Below are 19,783 nucleotides of genomic sequence, written 5' to 3'. Positions count from 1 at the left end.
TTGCAGTTTGGCTGGGGCTGGGTTTGAATCCGCCACCCTCGGCATATGGGGCTGGCGCCCTACTCACTGAGCCACAGGCGCCGCCCCCACTGGTGCTTTTTTTTGTTGTTGTTGCAGTTTGGCCAGGGCCGGGTTTGAACTTGCCACCTTCGGTATATGGGGCCGGCACCCTACTCACTGAACCACAGGCACCACCCGCTACTGGTGCTTTCTAAAGTTTCCTCCTGAGTTCATCTTTATTTCATACACAAGACTTAAGAATTAGATTCAGTTTGGGCGGCGCCTGTGGCTCAAGGAGTAGGGCGCCGGTCCCATATGCCGGAGGTGGCAGGTTCAAACCTAGCCCCGGCCAAAAACCAAAAAAAAAAAAAAAAGAATTAGATTCAGTTTAAATGACTTTCAAGTTCTAGATGAAGTAATCTGTGAACATTAAAATTATTAATCAACAATAAGACAGGGTTTATTATAAATCGATTTTTTCACTAACATTAATTTATTGTGTTTTTAATGCGTGCTGTATGTAAAAGCGACCACACTCTCAAGTATTTTCACATATTACACAAATGATTTTTGCCCTACGCGGACTGCTGCCCTCAACTTCTCTAAGGGTCTTCATTCATCAATTCCTGAGACAGTAACTTTTTATTTTACCAAGTTATAAAATAACTTTGCCCGTTTGTTTACTTGCTAGTCTATCATGATTGAGCGGCGCTGGCCTAATGATACCTGCTTAATACATTCCCCTTGACCAGGCGCCGTGGTTCATGCCTATAATCCTAGCACTCTGGGAGGCCGAGGCAGGTGAATTGCCGGAGGTCACAGGTTCGAGACCAACCTGAGCAAGTGCGCGACCTTGTCTCTAGAAACAGCCGGGAGTTGTGGCGGGCGTCTGTAGTCCCAACTGAGGCAGGAGTCGCTTAAGCCCAAGAGTTTGAGGTTGCTGTGAGCTGTGACGCCACGGTACTCTACCGAAGGCGACAAAGTAAGACTGTCGCAAAAAAAAAAAAATCCCCTTAAATAAATTCACCATTTTCATTTAATCAATACAAGTCATCTCTAGCTGGATGGCACGCTAGTGTAATTTCGGATGAGTGCGCACAAACCTGGTTGAAAATGAATCTGTGCAGATGCTTGCGATTTCTCCAGACTGAAACTCTGACCCCAGACTCATCTTTCCCACCCCTATTCTCGCTTGAACACAGCGGCTGAGGAGCACCTGCCTAACGACACCCCGCGAAGTCCCAAGCGTGCACTGAACCCCACGAGCCCGTGCCCTCTGCGCACGCCAAGGACGACGGGAGGCCACGTCAGCCTGCGTGCGTGACGCCAGCGCGCCTGCGCACGGGAAGGGGCGGGGCGCGCCCGGAAGCCCGTCCCTACATCCGGGGCCTGGGCGGCGGCAGTGCCGCCGCTCGCGGGTCACGTGGCTCCTTCCTTTCCGTCTCTGGCCGGCTGGGCGCGGGTGACTTCTTGGCGAGGCGCGTGGAACCTCACTCTGGTTCCCCTTCGTTTCCTCTCCCGGCCCGGGCCAGTAGGGAGTTCACTGGCGCCCGGTGAGCTGAGCCTGCCGCCAAGATGCCGGCCTATTTCCAGAGGCCGGAAAATGCCCTCAAACGCGCCAACGGTGAGTGCGGGATCGGGGCGCGCCAGGCTGGAGCGTCCCGAGGCCTCGGAGGTCGAGGGCTTGGGCCTCCTTCCTGCTGCTTCGCCGCCCGGACTGCGGCCGGATAGGTGGTCGATGTGGCCTGGCCGCCGTCGTCCCAGCCAGTGGTTGCGGATGGTTTCGCTTTGCACTCCAACTGACTGGCGGCTGGGAGGCGCGGAGCCGGGAACCGTCGTTTCGGGGCTCTTCCTTTCCCCCGCCGTCTCCTGGTGCCTCAGGATGGGGGCCGCGACCCGAAAGTCAGGCCCTTCCCTGGGAGGAGCTTCTTTACTCCTGTCCACCTCCGGCTGGCTTTCTAGACCGCTGGGCTTTCGTATGTCTAGGCCCCGCGCCCCGGGCCGCCATCTGGGAGTGCCGGGGAGTAAGAAACATGGCTCCCTCCCGGGGACAGTGCACGCGAGAACCTCGGCTCCACCTCCCGCCAGGGCCGGGAGCCCAGTAGATCCACCTCCGGCCCTCCTAAAGTCGCCTCCGCTCTCCAGGTCTCTCTAAGTGCTTTGCTGGGTCGGGGTCCACTTAACTCTTCTCTTTAACCCATTCTCTTTACATCCACGGAGAGGCCTCTGACCCATTTAATTTGTTTTTTGGCATTGGTTAGGAAGCAGTCCGAAAGCGTATTGTGAATCAGTGGAAGTTGGAACAGTTAATACTGAAAAGGACTTCAGGGCCTCTCTTAAGGAACCAGTTTAGAATGATTTTCTCTCAAGGTCACTCAGGAAGTTAGTTCAGGAAGGAGTAAAACTAAATCTCTTGACATCCAGATCTGTTTTTGTTTTGTTTTTTTCTCCGTACAGCTCTGGTACCTGCCTTTTCTATTTCCATGTGTACTTAATAAGCCTTTGGCGCTTGCGGGAAAAACTTCTCTTAAAGAGGCATTTATTACATGGGCAGTATGGAGGTGCAACTCTCTTTGCATGTCTCTGGTTTTTAAAAACTTTGTTTAGGTTTTTTTTTTTTTTTTTTTTTTTTTAGCGGTTAGTGCAAAGGTCTTATTTTCGCCTTTCTTCCTACCCAAACAGAAGTTTTGAGTGTTAAGACTCATGCTACAGTTTATCATTAGGAGAGCTTATTTTGTTAACTTGTTAAAGTTCATCTTTCGAAAAGATCAGTTGGAATCAGTACATAAAATTGATACTGCTGATTACCTGTTAGGACCAGAAATGTTCTGGGCATGTAGGTTTTTTTCTTCTTTATTATTATTATTATTTTTAAATATAGCAGTTAGGGGAAAGAGGGACCTGGCCTGTGGAATAGAATAATTGTTTTAAAAAGTATTAAAACTGCAACATAGACCCTATAATTGATGATTCTAACCATAACCAGTGATCTAATGGTTAGAACAAGCAAGATATTGATGAGTAAGAACATAGAAAATGGAAAGTTATTACTAGGAAACTGTAGCAAAGGTAGGGGTTTTTGATATTTTGAAACTTGGAACTGTATTATGGTGTACAAAATGATCAAATTGCTGCTCTGGATAGCTGTGTAGATCTCTTTTATAGTCATTTGTATGCTTTGCCAACAGGTATTTGTTTCTCATGTTAGGCGGCTGACGCGCTGTAATCTGGGTTGCTTAACTATTACATGTATAGTGTGTTTAGGCCTTGTTTCCTTCATTGCTTCTCCCTCTGGAATTATATGAACAACTATTTAAGTGACTTTAAGATTAAAAAGGATATGAAATGTGTATCAAATCTTTTTTCTCTTTTCTTAGTTGACTTAGCCTTGATTCAGGAAGGAAGAGTTGACGAAAAGCATCTGAAATTAAACTAGGCAAGATGAAAAAGGGATGCTGTGGTGAGGTGAAAACTTGGAAATTTTGTAAAGAGTTTCAAAAAAGTGGCTACATGACTTCTTGCTTGCAGCTCTTTTAAATTATGGGACGGGGGCTCAACGCCCATAGAAGAGTGGTTATGGCACCCAGCCATACACACCAAGGGTGATGGGTTCGATCCCAGCCCGGGCCAGCTAAACAACAGCAACAACAAAATAGCTGGGTGTTGTGGCAGGCGCCTGTAATCCCAGCTACTTGGGAGGCTGAGGCAGGAGAATCAATTGGGCCCAAGAGTTTGAGAGTTGTAACGCCATGTACTGTACTGAGGGTGACTGAGTGAGACTCTGTCTGGGGTTTCTGTGATAAAGGTGAGGCATCCCTTTGGTCTTACGGAGGGAGCTCTCCTCAAAGTGAATGCATTGTGGGTGGCACATGGCGTTGCTTACAAAACATGAAAGAAGAATATCAAAGGGCAATTCTTTTTTTTTTTTTTTGTCAAAGGGCAATTCTTTCAGTGAAAAAATCTCATTTTTTAAAGTTTGTTTATTTATTTATTGTAGAGACAGAGTCTCACTTTATCGCCCTCTGTAGAGAGCGGTGGTGTCACACAGCTGACAGCAACCTCCAGTTCCTGGGCTTAGGCGATTCTCTTGCCTCAGCCTCCCAAGTAGCTGGGACTACAGAAAATAATCTCATTTTATCTAAAATGTATTTATTTGTTTATTTTTTGAGACAGAGTCTCACTTTGTCACCCTTGGTAGCGTGTCATGGCGTCATAGCTCACAGCAACCTCAAACTCCTGGGTTTAAGCGATTCTCTTGCCTGAGGCCTCCCAAGTAACTGGGACTACAGGCATCTGCCACAAGGCCTAGCTATTTTTATTTTTTTTTGGCCTAGCTATTTTTAGAGACAGGGTCTCGCTCTTGCTTAGGCTTGTCTCCAACCTGTGAGCTCAGGCATCCACCTGCCTCAGCCTCCCAGAGTGCTAGGATTACAGGTGTAAATGTTTTATCTGTAACATTTGAAACTAAATTTATTCAGACCTAATCTGTTGCATTACCTTAATTTTTTTTTTCTTTTTTTTGTTGCAGTTTGGCCGGGGCTGGGTTTGAACCCACCACCCTCAGTGTATGAGGCCTTACTCACTGAGCCACAGGCGCCTCCTGCATTACCTTAATACAATGAAAATAAATTTAAGTAGAACAGTCTTTCAGGTGATCCTAAGCACATACATCAGCAATATTTGGGGGAAAAATTGAAGTAATGATTCAGGAAGATAGGAACTTGGCCCAGCAGGTACAGTCAAGAAATTCATATCACATAATCACTTGGAGAAGGTCCGTTTTCCATTTTCCATTAACACTGTTAGTAGTGCCAGACCAGTTGGTTCTCACCTTATAATCGCCTTTTTAGTTTACACTCTACAACCAGTGCATTAAAAAAAATTGTTATTAAATCCACAAATTGAGTAACATGGCTTATCAATTTGGTCTGTTGCACAAATAAACTAGTAAAAATGAAGGTCTGACTTAAACATTTTCTTCATAGATAAAAAAACTTTCAGTCATGTATCTGAAAGGTAAACTCAGGATGCCTAGCCTCTTAGTAATAATTTATTTTTATTATTTCTATAATGTTAATCTGGAAATTAACATTAAGTATTAAAGCCTTTAGTGTGTGGGAGTTCATTCCAGCCTCAAAAACTGCCCTCCCCCCACATCCTTTTTTTATGTAAGTTAGGGTAAATGTTGTCTTTTTTTTTTTTTTTTTTTTTTTTGGCCAGGGCTGGGTTTGAACCCGCCACCTCCGGCATATGGGACCGGCGCCCTACTCCTTGAGCCACAGGCGCCGCCCAGTTAGGGTAAATTTTGAAGACTCAGTAACATGGATGATCATGAAAAATCTATTCTCCTTTCAGCTTTTTCTTTTAAAATACATCCTTGTCCTCGATCCCTGTTTTCTTATTTGGTGGAGTGTCCTTTAAAAAATTAGTATTTTTTTATATGTTTGCTTTGCCTTGAGACTTTCTAAGTTAGAGAGTATGGGACTTAGAATCATAAATTTTGATTGGCTGGTTAGGAAGTGAAACATGGCTTTTAGTTCTATCCCTAAACAAAACTTACTTTTCAGAATGACATTAAGAAACCACTGTCTCCCATTTAAAAATAAGAAATTGGGAAAGTGGGTTGTTTTTAGACAATTTTACATTTTGTCTTCATACTGGAACTAGCTCTCAACTTTAATTTGATTTGTGCCTGTTCCGTGTTAGAAACATATTGATGATGCCCATGTACAGTTTTAAGCCCTCCGTATAAGATTAGAAGTTCATTGTGGTAAGTCAGTTTGGTGTTGGTGCTGTGATTTTCTTTTTTTTTATTTTCTAGACAGAGTCTCACTTTGTTGCCCTCAGTAGAGTGCTGTGACGTCACAACTCATGGCAACCTCCGGCTCCTAGGCTTAGGCAATTCTCCTGCCTCAGCCTCCCAAGTAGTTGGGAGTACAGGTGCCTACAACAATGCCTGGCTGTTTTTTGTTGCAGTTTGGCGGGGCTGGGTTTGAACCTGCCATCCTCTGTATATGGGCGGGCACCCTATCCACCCAGCCACAGGCACCGCCCGGTGCTGTCATTTTCTTGATGTAAAGTATGAAATTGATTAAGGACATCGTCATGTTTTTGCTCAAAAGACTTTGTTAAACAGTTGTGAAAAACACCCAAAGTCCTGTTGGATTTGGGATAGTAACCTTAGATGCACTTTAGGAAGAAAATAGGCCCCTCCCCCTTGAAACAGGAAAGGCTTATTCCAACAAAGTATCTAGTTGCATTACATGTTTGTTTCATTTAGTAAGTTTTTTTTTTGTTTTTGGAAGCCTAACTCAATTGGAGATTTTCTCCAGTTAATAGTGAAGGGTTTTGTATTTATTTTCATGTAAAGAATATGGTTTGACGGGCGGCGCCTGTGGCTCAGTGAGTAGGGCACCGGCCCCATATGCCGAGGGTGGTGGGTTCAAGCCCAGCCCCGGCCAAACTGCAACAAAAAAAAAATAGCCGGGCGTTGTGGCGGGCGCCTGTAGTCCCGGCTGCTCGGGAGGCTGAGGCAGGAGAATCGCCTAAGCCCAAGAGTTAGAGGTTGCTGTGAGCTGTGTGATGCCACGGCACTCTACCGAGGGTGATAAAGTGAGACTCTGTCTCTACAAAAAAAAAAAAAAAAAAAAAAAAGAATATGGTTTGACATAGTGTAAAAACTTATTTCAGTGTACTGTTTTGTGATTTGTCCTGTTGCTTTTTCTTAAATACAGAGTCTTACTTGTTGCCCCTTGCTAGAGTGCTATGATGGCGTAGCTCACAGCAACCTCAAACAATCCTCTTGTATCACTGTCCCAAGTAGCAGGGACTGTAGGTGACTCCCTGTAGAGACTGGGTCTATTCTTGCTCAGGCAGGTCTGAAACTGCTGAGCTCAAGCAATCCACCTGCCTTGGCTTCCTAGAGTGCTGGGATTAGAGGCGTGAACCACTGTGTCTGGCCTGTGTTGCAAACTTTAATGTATTGGACAATTGGAATATTGTTTGTGGTTTTCCTGGAGGAAAGAATGTTGGGAAGCACCATTCCTGGAAGATGTAATAGTTAAAGGAAGAAATAGTATAAAGGGAATTAATTGAATTTGTAGATCTAGTAAGACCCCCAAATAAGGAATATTTTTTCCTGTTGTTTGGTACAGAGTTATATGGCAGATAGTGCTACACATTATTAGGTTAAATCTTTTTTTTTTTTTTTTTGTAGAGACAGTCTCACTGTACCCCCCTCAGGTAGAGTGCCGTGGGCTCACAGCAACCTCTAACTTTGGGCTTACGCGATTCTCTTGCCTCAGCCTCCTGAGCAGCTGGGACTACAGGCGCCCGCCACAACACCCGGCTATTTTTTTGTTGTTGTTGTTGTTGCAGTTTGGCCGGGGCTGGGTTTGAACCCGGCACCCTCGGCATCTGGGGCCGGCACCCTCGGCATCTGGGGCCGGCGCCCTACTCACTGAGCCACAGGCGCCGCCCTATTAGGTTAAATCTTTAAAAGAATTCTTTGTCCAAGATTTTTTTCTTCTTTGGAAAGTAGTGTTTTTTAAAAATGGAGATGCAGTGCTTTGAGACTTTTCTGTAGTGTGATGTTTATTTCTCCCAAATTATTTTTATTTTACTTTTTTTTTTTTGTGTTTTTTGGCCGGGGCTAGGTTTGAACCTGCCATCTCCGGCATATGGGACCGGCGCCCTACTCCTTGAGCCACAGGCGCTGCCCTTCCCAAATTATTTTTCACTTTTTTTTTTTTTAGACAGAGTCTCACTTTATCATCCTTGGTAGTTGCCGTGGTGTCACACAGCTCACAGCAACCTCCAACTCCTGGGCTTATGCGATTCTCTTGCCTCAGCCTCACCAGCAGCTGGGACCACAGGCGCCGGGCGCCGCAGGGCCCGGGCTATTTTTTTGTTGCAGCTTGGCCGGGGCCAGGTTTGAACCCACCACCCTTGGTATATGGGGCCAGCGCTCTACTCATGGAGCCATAGGCACCACCCAGGATTTTTTTTTTTTTTTTTTGAGACAGAGTTTGAGGCTGTCGCCCTGGGTAGAGTGCTGTGGTGTCACAGCTTGCAGCAACCTCAAACTTTTTTTTTTAGCAACCTCAAACTCTTGGGCTTAAGCGATTCTCTTGACTCAGCCTCCCAAGTAGTTGGGACTACAGGTGCCCACCACAACATCCAGCTAGATTTTTTTTTTCCTTCAGTTTTTGGCTGGGGCTGGGTTTGAACCCACCACCTCCGGCATACCGGGATAGCGCCCTACCCCTTTGAGCCATAGGCCCCAGCTAGATTTTGGTCGTAATCATTGTTTGGTTTTAGCCGGGGCCGGGTTTGAACCCTCCACCTCTGGTGTATGTGGCTGGCACCCTAACCACTGAGTACAGGTACCGAGCCAGGAAAGAGTTTTTATTTTGTGTGTGTGCATGTGTGTGTGAAATTTGGCAATTAATGAATTTTAAGTTGAACTTAAGTTGTCTTTGGTTGTGTAACCTCTTTTTCCTCTCTGTTAAGTGTGCAAAAGAAAATAAAAGTTGAGGAAAAAGGTAAAACTTTAACATTTAAAAAAATGTGATGAAAGAGATGTTGATTTTGACTGAATTTCAAAGTGTGCGATAAACAGAAAACTTAAGATTGGAACTGGATTTTGAAATGTTGCCACCTAGAATGCCTTTAGGCCTAGGTAATAGTAAATTCTAAGTTACTTTGCTCTATACTCAAAAGTTTTTTTTCCAGTTTTTTAAAGTAACACTTTTAAAGTAACTTTTAGACTAGTTCGAGATTCATCAAATAATTGTGAAGATAATATAGAGGTCTCATTTACACCACATCCTATTTCCCTTGGTAATTAACAGCTTACATCAGTATAGTATATTTGTAACAAGTAATCAACCAATGTTGACACATGGCACATTATTTATTAACATCCATGTTTTTTTTTTTTTTTTTTTTAATTTTCTATGCTTTCTCTAATGCCCTTTTCTGTCCCGGAAGCCCATCCAGGATACCACATTATATTTAATTATCATGTTCCCTAAGGTTCCTTTTGTATGTGTGTTTCTTAGTCTTTCCTTGTGTGTGTGTTTTAAATAGTGGTGTGTACTACTTTACTTTTATTTGATGACCAGGACAGTTTTTCTTTTTCTTTTTTTTTTTTTGTAGAGACAGAGTTTCACTTTATGGCCCTGAGGAGAGTGCCGTGGCATCACACAGCTCACAGCAACCTCCAACTCCTGGGCTTAAGCGATTCTCTTGCCTCAGCCTCCCAAGCATCTGGGACTACAGGTGCCCGCCACAACGCCCGGCTATTTTTTGGTTGCAGTTTGGCCAGGGTTGGGTTTGAACCCGCCACCCTCGGTATATGGGGCCGGCGCCCTACCAACTGAGCCACAGGTGCCACCCTGACCAGGACAGTTTTTAAGGAGCACTGGACTGGTCAGGTATTTTGTAGAATGTCCTTTGTCTTACTAACAAAATACCACAACCTGGATAATTACAAAGAACAGTTCATTTCACAATTCTAGAGGCTAGCAAGTCCAGGATCGAATGCCCACAGAGTCAGTGTCTAGTGAGGGCTGGTGCCTTCTACTTCTTACTGCCTTTGGCAGATAAACACTGTCCTCACTTAGTAGAAGGATGGAAGTGCAAAAAAGGGACTAGCTACCATCTCAAGCCCTTCTGTAAGGGCACTCATCCTTTTTTTTTTTTTTTTTTTTTTTTTGCAGTTTTTGGCCAGGGCTGGGCTTGAACCCACCACCTCTGGCATATGGGACCAGCGCCTTACTCCTCTGAGCTACAGGCGAAGGGCACTCATCCTTTGAAGAGGATATGCCAGCTTAGACTGGTGTAAATAGGTGGAGAGATACTTGGAGAGATACTCCAAGTTCACAGAAGTCTCAATGCTATTAATTTCTTGAAACTTAAGCTAGAAGTTCAGGGCAATGTCAATTAAAATCTTATTTTGTAGGTACCTACAAACTGTAAATTTTTTATGGAGAGACAGAAGCCACTAATACAGTCAACACAATACTGAAGAACAAAGTGGAACACTTAAAAACTGATTTCAAGACAGCAATTAAGACTGTGGTATTGGGGCGGCCCTGTGGCTCAGTCAGTAAGGCGCCGGCCCTATATACCGAGGGTGGCGGGTTCAAACCCGGCCCCGGCAAAACTGCAGCCAAAAAATAGCCGGGCGTTGTGGCGGGTGCCTGTAGTCCCAGCTACCCGGGAGGCTGAGGCAAGAGAATCGCTTAAGCCCAGGAGTTGGAGGTTGCTGTGAGCTGTGTGACGCCACAGCACTCTACCGAGGGCCATAAAGTGAGACTCTGTCTCTACCAAAAAAAAAAAAAAAAAAAAGACAGTGGTATTGGCAAATACTAGACACACTGATTAATAGAGAATGATCAGAATTGAAAGCCCATTTTAGAAATAGACCTATCTAAATATGGTCAGCTGATGTTGAAGTAGCCCCAGTGTCTTAACATGTTTTTCTGTCTCAAGTTGTGTGAATTAGCAGAAATTTCATCAGACAGATGAGTATGACTCAGGGTTATACTTGAACTTTTCTGTGTTTGCAGGAGAAGATTTTCCCTAATCACCTCAATTTCTAGAACTTTAAAATCATAGCATAAGAGTGAAATTCAGTTTTTTTTTTTAAATTCAGTTTTATTTGTAGACCAAGTACTTTATTTTGAGAGTACCAGCCTTTTCATTGTTTTGCCTTGAATAATTATGACACAGCTTTAAAAGTCAAAAGTAATGTGACCTGAAGAAAGCTGGTTATGATTTAAGACATTAAAACAGCAAGTTATAGTAAGGTTTGAACTTTTGTATAGTGTACATAATTGATTTTAATTCTTCTGAATTCCTTTTTCAGAATTTCTTGAGGTTGGCAAAAAGCAACCTGCTCTGGACGTTCTTTATGATGTTATGAAAAGTAAGAAACATAGAACATGGCAAAAGATACATGAGCCAATTATGTTGAAATACTTGGAACTTTGCGTGGATCTTCGCAAGAGCCACTTGGCTAAGGAAGGATTATACCAGTATAAGAACATTTGTCAACAGGTACAAACAGAACTGGGTCTTGTATTTTTAATAAGTGCTTTTAGTAATTAGCAGAAGAGCTTACTTTTCCAAGTTAACATTTTATATCTCATAAACTTTGCTTTTAAAACATTTTATTCTTTGTTCGAAAAAAGTAGTTTTAAGTTCTGAGGTCTGGTGTGTTTTTTTTGGTTAGGTGAACATCAAATCTCTAGAGGATGTTGTTAGGGCATATTTGAAACTGGCAGAGGAAAAAACTGAAGCTGCTAAAGAAGAATCTCAGCAGATGGTCTTAGACATAGAAGATCTGGATAATATCCAAACTCCTGAGAGGTAGGTGTGTTAAACTTCTAATATTTTAGTAGTGAACTCTTTACAGTATTTTTACATGTGTCTCTGTACCCATTTGACGATGCTTCTCAAAAAGAATGCTGATCTTTTGAGGTTTTTTTTTGTAGAGACAGAGTTTCTCTTTATGGCCCTAGGTAGAGTGCCATGGCATCACACAGCTCACAGCAACCTCCAACTCCTGGGCTTAAGCGATTCTCTTGCCTCAGCCTCCCAAGTAGCTGGGACTACAGGCGCCCGCCACAACACCCGGCTATTTTTTTGTTGCAGTTCGGCTGGGGCTGGGTTTGAACCCGCCACCCTCGGTATATGGGGCCGGCACCTTACCGACTGAGCCACAGGTGCCGCCCGATCTTTTGAGGTTTTAAATGTAGGATAACCAAAAGTGTTAAGTAACATTCAAAATTCATTAAGTGTGGAAAATTACAGCCTTAATATGTAGAAGGGCACACGTTAACTGATTTGTATAGTAATACAGTTTGGGAGTTCAGAGAGTAAGGTAGTAAGTGACAACATCACAAAGTATGTACAGACTTGTAGGCAGAATTTGCATTATTTTATGATCATTGGTGGTTTTTTTTTTTTTTTAATTTTTTTTGTAGAGACAGAGTCTCACTTTATGGCCCTCGGTAGAGTGCTGTGGCCTCACACAGCTCACAGCAACCTCCAACTCCTGGGCCTAAGCGATTCTCCTGCCTCAGCCTCCCGAGTAGCTGGGACTACAGGCGCCCGCCACAACGCCTGGCTATTTTTTGGTTGCAGTTTGGCCGGGGCCAGGTTTGAACCCACCACCCTTGGTATATGGGGCTGGCGCCTACTGACTGAGCCACAGGCACCGCCCCGGTGGTTTTGGTTTTTAATCACTTGGCAAAGTAGAAAATGATGTCTAAAATTATTTTCAACTTTTTTCTGTCTTTGTAGTGTTCTCCTAAGTGCTGTAAGTGGTGAAGACACTCAGGATCGTACCGACAGATTACTTTTAACCCCATGGGTTAAATTCCTGTGGGAATCATATAGACAGTGTTTGGACCTTCTTCGAAATAATTCTAGAGTAGAGCGCCTCTACCATGATATTGCCCAGCAAGGTAAAATAAGAACATCAAATCTTAAGTAAATTGATGAGAAAGGTTGCCTTAAGATTGGATTTTGCAGATTTTCTTTTCTCTATAGTACTTAAATGTTTATAAATTTTGAAATACAGTATTAGTATTCATATGGGTATTAAATTTCTGCACAAGAAATTTGTTTTAGTAGTTGAAGGAGTTCTGTATGAATACATTCCATTGTCTGAAAAAAAAAATGAACATTTCCATTGCTTTCTGGTAAACTGAGTTTCACTTTTGATTCTGTTACTGCAAATAAGGTACTTAATTGTTCACTGGGTTTCTAATGTCTCTTTAAGCTCTGGATTTAAAGGATTCTATGAAAGATGTGTAAAATAATTCAGGATCATCTTAGTAAATAATCCAGTTGTTGGTGGCACACAATTGTCCCACGTATTCAGGGCTGATTTCTTGAGACCAGGAGTTTGAGGTTGCAGTGAGTTATGATTGTGCCACTGCATTCATGGACAGTAGAGCGAGACCTCATCCAAAAAAAAAGAAAACAAAAAAAATATTTTATTTTCTCCCCCATTCTCATTTGTTACTCTTTCCCCCCCACCCCCCAGAGTCTCACTTTGTTGCCCTCGCTAGAGTGCTATGACTTCATAGCTCACAGCAACCTCAGACTCTTGGGCTCAAGTGATTCTCTTGCCTCAGCCTCCTGAGTAGCTGAGACTACAGGCCCCCACCACAACACTTGGGTATTTTTAGAGACAGAGTCTTGCTCTTGCTCAGGCTAGTCTCGAACCTGTGAGCTCAGGCAGTCTACCTGCCTTGGCCTCCCAGAGTGTTGGGATTACAGGCACGAGCCCTGCCCAGCCTCTCATTTGTTTACCTTTTACTGCAGTGAACACATCCTTTTTGTGGTGCCTGGGTCACCACCTGAGAGTGGCCCTTCGGTTTTTCCTCTTTTATTTATTTATTATTATTATTTATTTATTTTTTGCAGTTTTTGGCCAGGGTCGGGTTTGAACCCACCACCTCCCGTATATGGGGCCAGCGCCCTACTCCTTCGAGCCACAGGTGCCGCCCTATTTATTTTTTTAAGAGATGAGATCTCCCCCTGTCACCTAGACTGAAGTGCAGTGACATGATCATAGGTCACCGTTACCTTGTACTCCTGGGCTCAAGTGATCCTTCTTGCCTCAGCCTTCCTTCCAAGTAGCTGGAATTAGTGGCTCGCTGACTTTTTCTTTTTTTTTTTTTGTAGAGACAGTTTCATTTTATTGCCCTCGGTAGAGTGCCGTAGCATCACACAGCTCACAGCAACCTCCAACTCCCGGGCTTAGGCGATTCTCCTGCCTCCAGCCTCCCGAGCAGCTGGGACTACAGGCGCCCGCCACAATGCCCGGCTATTTTTTTGTTGCAGTTTTGGCCGGGGCTGGGTTTGAACCTGCCACCCTCGGTATATGGGGCCGGCGCCCTGCTCACTGAGCCACAAGTACCGCCCTTCTTCTTTTTTTTTTTTTTAAGAGACAGGGTCACTGTGTTTCCTTTGCCATTAACACAAGTTTGTGTTGCTAGACTTAACAGGGATGATCAGCATTTGTTTATTCAAGTGTTTTTTTTTTTTTTTTTTTTCTTTTCAGTTTTTGGCCGGGGCTGGGCTTGAACCTGCCACCTCCTGCATATGGGACTGGCGCCCTACTCCTTTGAGCCACAGGTGCTGCCCTGTTTATTCAAGTGTTAATTGGCTTTATGCCTAAGAATGTTTTCCCAGGAATATTGGAACCTGTGTTGTTTTACTTATATGGCTAATACATATAAAATTTCAGTTAATACAACTAATTTTGGGCTTTTTCATTACTATTGTTATAATTTATTTTTTTTTTTGAGATACTGTCACTTGTCACCCTCTGTAGAGTGCTGTAGCTTTATAGCTCACAGCAACCTCAAACACTTAGGCTCAAGCTATTCTCTTGCCTCAGCCTCCCAACTAGCTGGGGCTACAGGTGCCCACCACAACCGCCGGCTATTTTTAGAGATGGGGGTCTCTCTCAGGTTCAGGCAGGTGTTGAACTTGTGAGCTCAGGCAGTCCACCTGCCTTGGCTTCCCAGAGTGCTAGGATTATAGGCATGAGCTACCACTCCCAGCACACATTTTTTTTTTTTTTTTTTTTTAATTTTGAGACAGACTCCACTCTGTCACCCTGAATCGAATAGAGTGCCGTAGTGTCATTGTAGCTCACAGCAACCGCAAACTCTTGGGATTGAGCAACTCTCTTGTCTCAGCCTCCCAAGTAGCTGCGACTATAGGTGTGCACCAAAATGCTCAGATAGTTTTTCTATTTTTAGTAGAGACAAGGGTCTGGCTCTTGCCTACGTGGTTCTGGAACTGCTGAGCTCCAGCAGTCTACCCACCTCGGCCTCTCAGAGTGCTAGGATGAACCACTGCACCCAGCCTGATAGAAGTAAATATTAACTTGAAGTTAAACTGCATCTCTTTGTTTTAGGCCTGTTGAAATAGAATTATTATTATTATTATTATTATTCTTTTTTTTGTAGAGACAGAGTCTCACTTTACTGCCCTCGGTAGAGTGCCGTGGCGTCACACGGCTCACAGCAACCTCCAGCTCTTGGGCTTATGTGATCTCTTGCCTCAGCCTCCCGAGCAGCTGGGACTACAGGCGCCCGCCACAACGCCCAGCTATTTTTTTGTTGCAGTTTGGCCAGGGCTGGGTTTGAACCCACCACCCTCGGTATATGGGGCCGGCGCCCTACTCACTGAGCCACAGGTGCCGCCCATTATTATTTTTTTTTTTTTTTTAAGAGACAGTCTCACTTTGTCGCCCTCAATACAGTGCTGTGACACCATAGCTCACAGCAACCTCCAGTTCTCAGGCTTAGGCGATTGTGTTGCCTCAGCCTCCCGAGCAGCTGGGACTACAGGTGCCCGCCACAATACCTGGCTATTTTTTTGTTGCAGTTTGCCCGGGGCTGGGTTTGAACCTACCACCCTCGATATATGGGGCCGGCACCCTACTCACTGAGCCACAGGTGCCACCCTAGAATTATTATTTTTAAGGGCAAAGGAAATTTAAAAAGTATTCTAGTACTGCATATATGACAGTGGAAAACTATATTTAATGATGAGCAAGTATATTTTAATGTATATTTTAATGATGGAGCAAGTAGTTCATACGTACACATCTGTATATGTTGGAATTATGTTACTGTAAACTCCCCTGACTTAGATAATTTTAATTAGTTAAAAAAATTTACTTTCTAGCCAGGCGTTGTGGCGGGCGCCTGTAGTCCCAGCAACTCGGGAGGCTGAGGCAGGAGAATCACTTAAACCCAGGAGTTGGAGGTTGCTGTGAGCTGTGTGACGCCACGGTACTCTACCGAGCGCCATAAAGTGAGACTCTGTCTCTACAAAAAAAAAAAAAAAATAATAAAAAATATATGTATAAAAAAATTACTTTCTGTGTAAATTAAGTTTACTGTATTTTAGCCTAGAATTTTTTTACTCTTCCAGGATTTCAAGTAATGGGTCTTTGAAAAATGATTTTTTCCTAGGTCTAAATTCCAATCACTTGTTACTGTCAGAACCATTCCTAGGGAAAAACTGATTACTGTCTTTGATTTTTGTCAGAGTTTAGTGAGGATGAAATGAGTTGATTCTCATCACATCACACATCGAAAGAATAATGATGAGTTTGTTGAATCTTGTTAAAATAGTTTTCAAAATAAAACCTATTCAAATATTTAAGTTGACAGTGGTAAGTACCTAATATATTTTGCAATTATGCTTATAGCTTTCAAATTCTGCCTTCAATACACCCGTAAGGCTGAATTCCGTAAGCTGTGTGACAATTTGAGAATGCACTTATCACAGATTCAGCGCCACCATAACCAAAGTACAGCAATCAATCTTAATAATCCAGAGAGCCAGTCCATGCATTTGGAGACCAGGCTTGTTCAGTTGGACAGTGCTATTAGCATGGAACTGTGGCAGGTATGTTATTGAGTTATTAGTTTTTCTTTCGTTAATAATATAATCTGTTTTAATTTTTACCCTCTTAAAATATCTTTCATTTTGGTATGTGTTGGCCAATTTCAGTTGATCAGGTGAGAAATTTGAGGTTTTCTGATGGGCTAGGAAGAGTTCTAGGACAAGAAATCTCTGAATATTTTGGTTCTAGTTGCCTTCTAAGAAATCTGGGCCTAATCATGTAATCTCAAAGCCATTTCATTTCATATAAAACAGTGTGATGCTGTTGCTCGGAGCATGTTTTCGTGATTAGTGTCAGTCTGTGAACTGTTCAGTCCATAATGAACTGAGTATAGAGGAGAAAAGCATTTACAAAAGTGGTTTTTTTTTTTTTTTTTTTTTTTTTGAGGCAGTCTCACTCTATCACCCTAGGTAGAATGCTGTGGTGTGATAGCTCTCACAGCAATCTCAAACTCTTGGGCTTAAGCAATGCTATTGCCTCAACCTCCTGAGTAGCTGGCCCTATAGGCGCCTGCCTCAATGCCTGGCTGGTTTTTCTTTACTTTTTTTTTTTTTTTAAAGACAGTCTCACTATGTCACCCTTGGTAGAGTGCTGTTGTGTCACAGCTTACTGCAACTTCAAACTCTTGTGCTAAAGCAATTCTCTTGCCTCAGCCTCCCAAGTAGCTAGGATGCCACGATACCTGGCTATTTTTTTGTTGTAATTGTCATTCTTTTTTTTTTTTTTTTTGTAGAGACAGTCTCACTTTATGGCCCTCTGTAGAGTGCTATGGCCTCACACAGCTCACAGCAACCTCCAACTCCTGGGCTTAAGCAATTCTCTTGCCTCAGCCTCCCGAGCAGCTGGGACTACAGGCGCCCGCCACAACGCCTAGCTATTTTTTGGTTGCAGTTTGGCCGGGGCCGGGTTTGAACCCGCCACCCTCGGTATATGGGGCCAGCGCCTTACCGACAGAGCCATAGGCGCCGCCCGTAATTGTCATTCTTGTTTGGCAGGCCTGGACTGGGTTCGAACTCACCAACTCCAGTGTATGTAGCTGGTGCCCTACCCACTGAGCTACAGGCGGTGAGCCCTGGTTGGTTTTTCTATTTTTAGTAAAGGTAGAATCTTGCTCTTGAACTCATGAGTTTAAGCAGTCCACCCACCGTGGCCTCCCAGAGTGCTAGGATTACAGGTGAGCCATTGTGCCTGGTCTTAACAAATTCTTTTTTTGACAGAGCCTCAACTGTCATCCTGGGTAGAGTACTGTGACATCACAGCTTACAACAACCTCCCAACTCCTGGGCTCAAGCGATTTTCCTACCTCTGCCTCCCAAGTAGCTGGGACTATAGGCACCTGCCACAATGCCTGGCTATTTTTTTGGTTGCAGCCATCGTTGTTTGGCAGGCCTGGGCTGGATTCGAACCCACCAGCTCAGGTGTGGGTGCTTTAGCCACTTGAGCCACAGGCGCCGAGCCCTTAACAAATTCTTAGTAGCAGTCTTATTATAATTCTTTTTTTTTTTTTTAAGAGACAAGAGTCTTACTTTGTTGCCCTGGGTAGAGTACTGTGACATCACAGCTCACGCAACACCTTCAGCTCTGTGCTTAAGTGATTCTCTTGCCTCAGCCTCTTGAATAGCTGGGACTACAGGCGCCCACAACAACGCCCGGCTATTTTTTGATTGCAGTTGTCATTGTTTAGCCATTACGAGCTGGGCTCAAACCTGTCACCTTGGGTTTATTTGGCTGGCGCCCTATTCACTGAGCTATGGGAGCTGAGCCCCATCTATTTTTTAAATTTATTTTGTTGTTGTTGTTGCAATTGGGCCGGGGCCAGGATTGAACCCACCACCGTCTGCATATGAGGCTGGTGCCCTACTCACTGAGCCACAGGTGCTGCCCTGTCTATTTTTTTGTTGCAGTTTGTCTGGGGCCGGGTTCGAACCCGCCACTCTCGGTGTATTGTGAGCCACAGGCGCTGCCCCAAAATTTGAGTTTTTTGTGTCTTATTTTTGTAGTAATTTTATACATGGTGGCCATGAAGTTTGTGTGAAATTTAAAATAATGAGCAATTTGAAATTGCATACAAACTTTATGGCCTCCCTGTATTTTATAAAAATAATCGTTGGTGGCTCTGTGCCTTATAGCTCAGCGGCTGGGTGCTAGGCACATACACCAGAACTGGCAAGTTTGAACCTGGCCCAGGCCTGCCAAACAATAATGACAACTATAACAGGAAAAAAAAATAGCCGGGTGTTGTGGTTGGGCGCCTATAGTCACTCCCAGATACTTGTGAGGCTGAGGCAAGAGAATTGCTTAAGCATTTGAGTTTGAGGTTGCTGTGAGCTGTGAAGACACAGCGCTCTACTGACGGTGACATAATCAGATTCTGTCTCAAAAAAAAAAATTGTTGGTGACAGATTAGAAATTTAAAATTAACAGCTGTATTCTTTACTATATACAGTTAATTGGGTAAGTGCCATCCTAGATTTACTTCAGCTTAGTAAATGTCCATGTTGGATATCATACATTGGAGATCTCAGTGGTGAGAAGCTTGTCCTCTACTGGCCTTTATTCTCTAAAAATTCTGCAAAGACATTGCTGCAGGATCTTGTAGCCATATGACTTCTAAAGCTTTTGTATATTTGATGAAAAAATGTATAATTGAAATTATGGAGGCAGAAACTAAGAATTGGGAGTCGTTCAGCCAAGTGAAAATGCTGTTTGATTTCCTTCTCTTGCCTATAATAGTATTTTCCTTTTCTGTGGGGGTACCTATCTTAAAATAAAACCTGTAGAAGGCAAATAAATATACTTAATAAAGAAAAAATGAGTAAATGAAGAGATATTCATTCACTATCTTCTCACTTATAAATAATTGCTATTCAGTGTAAATGCTTCCAGGTTTATTTTATTTATATATATTTTTTTGAGACAGAGTCTCACTATGCCACGCTCGGTAGGGTGCCATGGTGTCACAGCTCACAGCAACCTTAAACTTCTTGGGCTTAAGCGATACTCTTGCCTCCGCCTCCCAAGTAGCTAGGACTACAGGCACTTGCCACCATGCCTGGCTATTTATTTTTATTTTTTTTTTTGCAGTTTTTGGCCAGGGCTGGGTTTGAACTCGCCACCTCTGGCATATAGGGCTGGTGCCTTACTCCTTTGAGCCACAGGTGCCGCCCTATTTTTTTTGTTTCTGTTGTTTAGCTGGCCCAGGCTGGGTTGGAACCTGCCACCCTTGGCGTATGTGGCTGGCATCATAACCCACTGTGCTACGGGCACTGAGCCAGATTTTTTCTTTTCTTTTTTCCTTTTTTTTTTTTTTGGTTGCGGTTGTCATGGTTGTTT

General features: G+C 43.6%; 1 protein-coding gene across 1 annotated transcript in view; it reads left to right on the top strand.

The window, feature by feature from the left end:
• Window positions 1-1,379: 1,379 nt before the first annotated feature.
• The window catches only part of EIF3A (eukaryotic translation initiation factor 3 subunit A), a 52,308-nt gene continuing 33,904 nt past the window's right edge, over window positions 1,380-19,783 (top strand). Inside the window, exons 1-5 of the mRNA XM_053583856.1 lie at window positions 1,380-1,624; window positions 10,874-11,064; window positions 11,240-11,376; window positions 12,313-12,476; window positions 16,253-16,452. Of these exons, the coding sequence (XP_053439831.1) occupies window positions 1,576-1,624; window positions 10,874-11,064; window positions 11,240-11,376; window positions 12,313-12,476; window positions 16,253-16,452 (741 nt within the window). The 5' untranslated portion in view covers window positions 1,380-1,575. The remainder of the gene's footprint in view (window positions 1,625-10,873; window positions 11,065-11,239; window positions 11,377-12,312; window positions 12,477-16,252; window positions 16,453-19,783) is intronic.

This window comes from Nycticebus coucang, chromosome 3 (genome assembly GCF_027406575.1).
Source record: "Nycticebus coucang isolate mNycCou1 chromosome 3, mNycCou1.pri, whole genome shotgun sequence".
NCBI classification, from domain to species: domain Eukaryota; kingdom Metazoa; phylum Chordata; class Mammalia; order Primates; family Lorisidae; genus Nycticebus; species Nycticebus coucang.
Note: the sequence above shows the minus strand (reverse complement) of the source record. Positions and strands in the feature narration are given on the sequence as shown.